The following is a 6,509-nucleotide window of genomic DNA, read 5'->3' on the forward strand; positions in this document are numbered from 1 at the left end:
GACCAATCTGCCTTCTTCCAAGCTTCAGGATCTCTTGGGAGAAATCTATTTAAACGTCCACAAGCAGGAGAATTTGCAATATTGCAACTACCATATGCACCACAGTATTTATAAGTATCACAATTATCTATTGGAGCAGTCAGGTAAACTACCCATTGACGTTTTTGATCTATCCATGTCCAGGGCTCGACAACTCCACTCGGACTCAATGTAAACCTTGAGATAACTGACCTGTTAAGGAGACCATACTGATAGTATACCTCATTTTTTTTAGTACTAATTCAAATTTGAAAATATCATTTTTCCTCAAGTTTGGTGTCCCACTAAAACGGAGACCATTCCATGGTCTAGTTTTATACTGCTCAACTGAACCTTTTTTCAAAATATTTTGCGGATAACCAGTAGATATGCACACACTGCAGACCATCACAGTGAAATGTAAAATATCCTGAACTTGATAGATAGACCTCTAAATCAGTTATAAAGTTCCAACTGAGCTTCATACCTGGTAACAATGTATCAGTCAGATAATTAAAACTCTCCGATGGAAAGTTCACTGGGTCATCATCATTTGCATCTTTCACGACGAGGTTTCCCGAGTCCAGCAATTTTGCAACTGCAGTTTTCACAGGTCGTGATGTATTCGAAGACCATATGATGACACCATTAGTGTCGTTTAGAAGAACTAGAAGTCCTGGTTCGATAACCTTCAAGACTCCAGATTTATTTGTAAGGGGAGGGGGCATTTGCACTTTTTTAGAAGTTTCACCTATAATTGCAATTTTTTCTTTTTTCTTTTATTTAAAGAGGAGGGCATATTGGTCCTTTTACACCCAAAAAATAGTGAAAAGGACCTTCGACGCAAAGAAAGGTGGAAATAGGGGCAAAAATACCAAAAAATGAAAGGTAGGGGCATTTTCCACAATACACTCGAAAGGTAGGTACGTTTTGTGCCAATTACCCTTATTAATTTCATTAACCCTCATTAAGTAGTAAATTTTTATTTCTTGATCTTTATATAAATTTTGCCATGAAATACTATAAGGTTTTAGAGTCGAATATGTAAATCCTACGAGGTATATGAATTCTTAAGAAATTCCTTAAGCCATTGGATGTAGTGGCTAGCTTGCTTTAAATCTAAGAAATGTTGGTATGTTATGTCATTTAATATTTATATCCAGTAATAAGAATATCACGTATTTTTACTAAGTATTTTGAAAATACTCACTTTTACAATAACTTTTCATATTAGAATGGGTCGTGTGGATGCGTGGAAGATTAACCGAATGATACTTATGGGGTCCCCAAATAAAAAATTGTAGAAATGATTATTGCAAATTTATTTTTTTTAAGAATAAATTTTATGTTAAATTCCATGCACATTATTTTAGTAATTTTGGTGTTTGAGCCTTGAGATCCCATGTCGAATTGAATTTGACAAATTTAAAATCTTCGTATTTAAGATTTAATTATATATGAAAATTTTCATTTAAATTGTTGAATTTAAGATTTATTGAACAAATCCCAATATTTATACAATCATGTTAAAATCTGTGTAAACTAAATAAGAAAGATTTTGATAACACTTCAAATCCTCATATAAAAAATAAAAAAAATAAAAATAAATGTAGTAGACTTGGGAGTTGCAGCTTGGTATCAGAGTCCAAATCTATCATTTTTTAGGCTGAATTAAAAAAAAATTATATTTTTTACTATCATGTATAATATGAATTTTGTTTAAGTAAATTACGAGCAAAAAAAAAATAAATAAATAAAATTTGTGGCCCCAACATTGAGATGATTTAACTTGGACTGTGGTTTATGATTGTGTTAAAATCAATGTACATGAATAGTGAAAAGTGTGTTACTGTTCACTGTTATAATTTGAGTTGATAATTTATATCAAGTAAAACTTTTTGTTATATAACTTTTCCTTCAAGCCTAGTATGAAGCCTATCTTCATGGAAATGATAAGAAAAATTCTTGAAAAGCTCCAGACTTTTGAATAGTTTGACTGTTTTGCTTTCTTTTGATTATTTGAGCATATTTATTCAACATGGCATAACTCAGCACTTATTCATTTGCTTCATTGCTGATCTGGAACTTTCTCACAAAGCAAATTGTTCCTTTTGTTTTTAAATTTATAGAAATAGACTTAGAGTAACATGTTGCTCAGGTATCTTTAATTTCATTTTTGTACAAAAAAAAATAAATAAATAAATATATTAAAATAAGACCTATGTCATTTAACACTCGTCAATCAACTACCGTCCGATGAACTAGATATGAAATAAAATGTTATGTTCCATTTTTTTTTCGACCATGATATATGAATTATTTAAGCTAAATTTCATAAAATGCTTATGCGATATTTAGAATGAAATATGTTACGCAATTATTACTTTGTTTTAATTTACATGAAGGCATGATGATTGGCCATTATATTAAAACTACAAGAGCATAAAATATACTTTGATATCACTAACAAAGATAAAACATAATTGAACAATTATGTTACAAATATGGCTAGAACTTATCAGATCGCTAGAATGACCATAATTTGTAGAGTAGTGTTGAACCGTAGGTCCATCGTTCACTCTAATGAGAATTACTTTATTGACCTGGCTCGTTCGCTTATCGAACACATGCAAGACATCTATGAAAAATATATGATAGCTGTGGATGCATGACTGGAGATCATGCATTCCAAGGCTATGAATAACCTCATACGCTCACTTTCACCTCAATGGGGAGACATGAGAGTTATGGTTAAGGATGAGATGTTAGAAGGTAACCCTCTAGAGCACCCAAACATTGTCAAACCCTTCTAGATAGGTGGAGCGAGAGCTTAGAACTTAAATTGGAGATAGTAAATAAGCTCAATGATGAGGTTGAGCCTAAGCCTGAGCTAGAGCCCAAGCACAAGCCCGTACTTCAATTTGAATCAGACCTAGAGGAAGATCCCTATTGGAAGCATGGGGATGACTTTGGATTAGATTTAGGAATGGGCACGAGCATGAACTTGAGCCACTGGTTGAGATACACATAGAGTTCGGGCCTGAGGCAGAAGACTTCTTCGAAGATGAAGCTCCAACAACGAAGATTCGTAGGATTCATAGGGATTAGAAACTTATATCTTTTTTCCCTTTTACTTTCTTCATTATGTTACTGGAAATTAAAATAAATGATTTATTTTGTTTACGTGTATTTTTTAAAATTTATCGTAAGTTATTTGGGTCTAATATTTAAATATTTTAGAAGTTGATAAAAATATATCAATATTATACTCATTTTGTACCTCTTGTTAAATAATATAATTTGGGCTCAAGAAAAGTAATTTTGAGCTAGTTATGCCCGAGTGGTTCTAATAGAAAGAAAAAGTATTATCCTCGAATAATAATAATAGTAATGATACGGTTATATATATGAAAAAGTAATTAAATTAATTTAAACCTAAACATAACATTTACTTTGACTTGATTTAAAATTCATTAAAATCGTTAACCAATGATGATTAATTTCATTAACCCTCGTTAACATGAAAATGCCTTTTGATTTATGTAAGTTACATGCATAGTAGTGGAAAAATATACATATATGTGTATATTTGAGATGAAATGATTTTTCTTCTACCAAAAAGTTTATATTGTACACATTTTATATGTGTCTGTGCGCGCGTGTGTGTGTGTATTCACAAGCTATATTTCAATATCTTAGTGTTAATCGAGATAAGAATACATAGTACGAAGTGGTAATTTTTTATTTCTTGATGTTTATATAAATTTTGGCATGAAATACTTACTATAAGGACTTAGGGTCAATTTCCGTGATAAATCCTACGAGATAGATCGTTAGGTAGAATATGTAAATCCTATGGGATAGAATATGTAAATCCTATGGGATATAAGAATTCCTAAGAAATTCCTTAAACCATTGGGGTATCGCAATCAGTTTGCTCTAAATCTAAGAAATGTTTGTATGTTATGTCATTTTATATTTATATCATGTTAATAAGAATATGCACGTATTTTTGCTGACTATTTTCAAAATATTCACTTTTACAATAACGTTTCTAGATTAGAACAAGTTGTGTGGACGCGTGGAAGATTGATCGAGTAATGCTTATGGGGTTGCCAAGTAAAAAAATTTAGAAATGATTATTACAATTTTTTATTTTAAGGATAAATTTTATGTTAAATTCCATGCACATTATTTTAGTAATTTTTGCCTTCGAGGCTTGAGATCCCATGTTGAATCGAATTTGACAAATTTAAATTCTTCGTATTTAAGATTTAATTATATATGAAATTTCTCATTTAAATTGTTGAATTTAAGATTTATCGATCAAATCCCAATATTTATGCAATCATGTTATATTCCGTATAAACTAGATAAGAAAGATTTAGGTAACACTTCAAATCACCATTTAAAAAAATAAAAAAATATATGTAGATTTGGGGTGTTGCACGTCCCATACCAACTTACACAATTAAATTAAAACTATGACAAATACAAACGAACATGAAACAAAAAACCACCAAAATCAGGATTAAGTATTCTCCAAAGTTTATCTATGGGAGACTTGTTATCACTAGCTTTGCCAAATATAAAAGAATGAATTTTATTTTCATATTTATATTCCCTAATAATTTGTCGGATATAATTATAAATATTATTAGCATTATAAGGATAGTCAATTATCTTAAAAGTATTTTTTTTTTTGGCATAAATCAAAGTAGGTTTATGTAGTGTGCAGTTGCTGTTAAATAAGCTTTTTTTATTAATACCTTCTCATAAATTTGGAGTCAAATATATTACACCACCATATTTATTTAAATTACTAGTCAATTGATTCTTGATTCTATGGAAATAACCAATGGTATCAAAATGAAGAGTATTTTTACTTACCCCTTCGTACCTTCATTGAAGATATTCCTTCACAAATATTGTAAAATGCTCATTGTCCACTATGCTCAGTGGCAACTCTGCACCGACAACGATCTTCACCATTCGATCACAAGTTCTTTCCTACGAATACATCATACCTCAGTGTTGAAGAATCACTATGGAAGAAGGAGTACTAAAGGTTAGTTCTGTTTGAGATTGACCAACAAGCTAGCCCATGTTTGGTCATACATTTGATGGTGATTGAGGTGGGTAGTATTGCTACCATTTTTCCATGCCAATCTTTGTTGGCACATTTACACACTACTTTAAACTCTTGGACTCTGTTGTCAGTGCGACCAGTTGAAATCAATTTAAAGTGTTCCCAACACTTCACAGCTTTTTTCCCTTTCACTTTCCTCTTGTTTTGGTAACTTGTAGTTCGACTTTGCCGACATATTCATCTATGTCATCCAAATCAATTGGATTTCTACTTCTATGTGCATCGTCAATGCCCATTCTCGACAAATGATCGGGGATGGAGATGTTGTTGAAACCGATAAATTGATTAGGAAATTGAGATTGTGGATTCAAAGGTGATGTTGATCTCCCACTCCTCAGAGGGTAATCTTTTCCCATAAGCATATCTTCCCAAGACTTCATTTTATGCTTCAATACCTTATCTGCCCTGTACCGTAGTTCAGAAAGATGATTGAGGGCAAAACCTCTTCTTGTGTCTTCCCAACCTAAAGATAAAATAAATAAAAAAAGAAAGTCAAAATTATCCCAGATTTCCTTGATTTGTCTCCTCAGATTTACAGATTTGCAAGAGACCTCTTTAGTCATTGAAGGCAAGGCTGGATTTAATGAAGCTCAAGCGAAGTGATTGGCTACCGAACAAGCCCTCATTGAAATCAAGAGGATCCAGTTGTATCATATAATAGAAATAAAGAATGCAAATTGTAGTGTAGAGAATAAAGATAAAATGTATAAATTAGATAATGTATAGTGTAGATAATGAATTGAGAGAATGAAGGTATGTGTATATAATATAATTGTGCTTCCACCAATGAATTGGTCATTTGGCTTTTTGAATTTGCAGTGTTTGTGCTAATTGAAATTTCAGCATCTCTTTCTGTGAAAAAAACCAGGTTGTCTAGCTTGAGGCAACAAACATTCATTCCCCAACATTAACACAACTGTAGACATGCTTGGCCTATCTTGTGAGTATTGTTGAACTAATAAAACTCCCACATGGACTGATCAAAGCACTTATCATAAATAGCCCAAGACGTCAAGGAAAGCATTGACTAATTCCAAAGACCTTTCTGCTTTATACAGCATCCATGTCTGTACTTACTAAACTAAGTTGAAAGGACCATCTTTTCTAATCCAAATGCTAAAAAGAAAAATTTTGCTGTGAAGTACATAGAAATAAGGAAACTACACTTACATGTCCAAGAAGATTGTGGTATTGGTCTTTGTGAGAAAATCCTCTATTTCTTTTGGTCTATTGTACAAATTTTTTTATCAAGAAATAAAAACTATCAAGATTTTGAAATCCACCTTGGTTTATCTCCACAATATCTAATTTTCAATTATCCTCAAAATTAAGCAAAAAGTGG

The 6,509-nt window shown here is 31.7% G+C and overlaps 1 protein-coding gene across 1 annotated transcript in view; it reads right to left on the minus strand.

Moving 5' to 3' along the window:
* Positions 1-746, minus strand: part of LOC111395092 (G-type lectin S-receptor-like serine/threonine-protein kinase At4g27290) — a 5,127-nt gene extending 4,381 nt beyond the window's left edge. The window contains exons 1-2 of the mRNA XM_023021108.1: positions 373-746; positions 56-231 (exon numbers count right to left, since the gene is read on the minus strand). Coding sequence (XP_022876876.1) covers positions 56-231; positions 373-746 — 550 coding nt within the window. The remainder of the gene's footprint in view (positions 1-55; positions 232-372) is intronic.
* Between the last annotated feature and the right edge of the window lie 5,763 nt (positions 747-6,509).

Source organism: Olea europaea, chromosome 6, assembly GCF_002742605.1.
Source record: "Olea europaea var. sylvestris chromosome 6, O_europaea_v1, whole genome shotgun sequence".
Lineage (NCBI taxonomy): Eukaryota > Viridiplantae > Streptophyta > Magnoliopsida > Lamiales > Oleaceae > Olea > Olea europaea.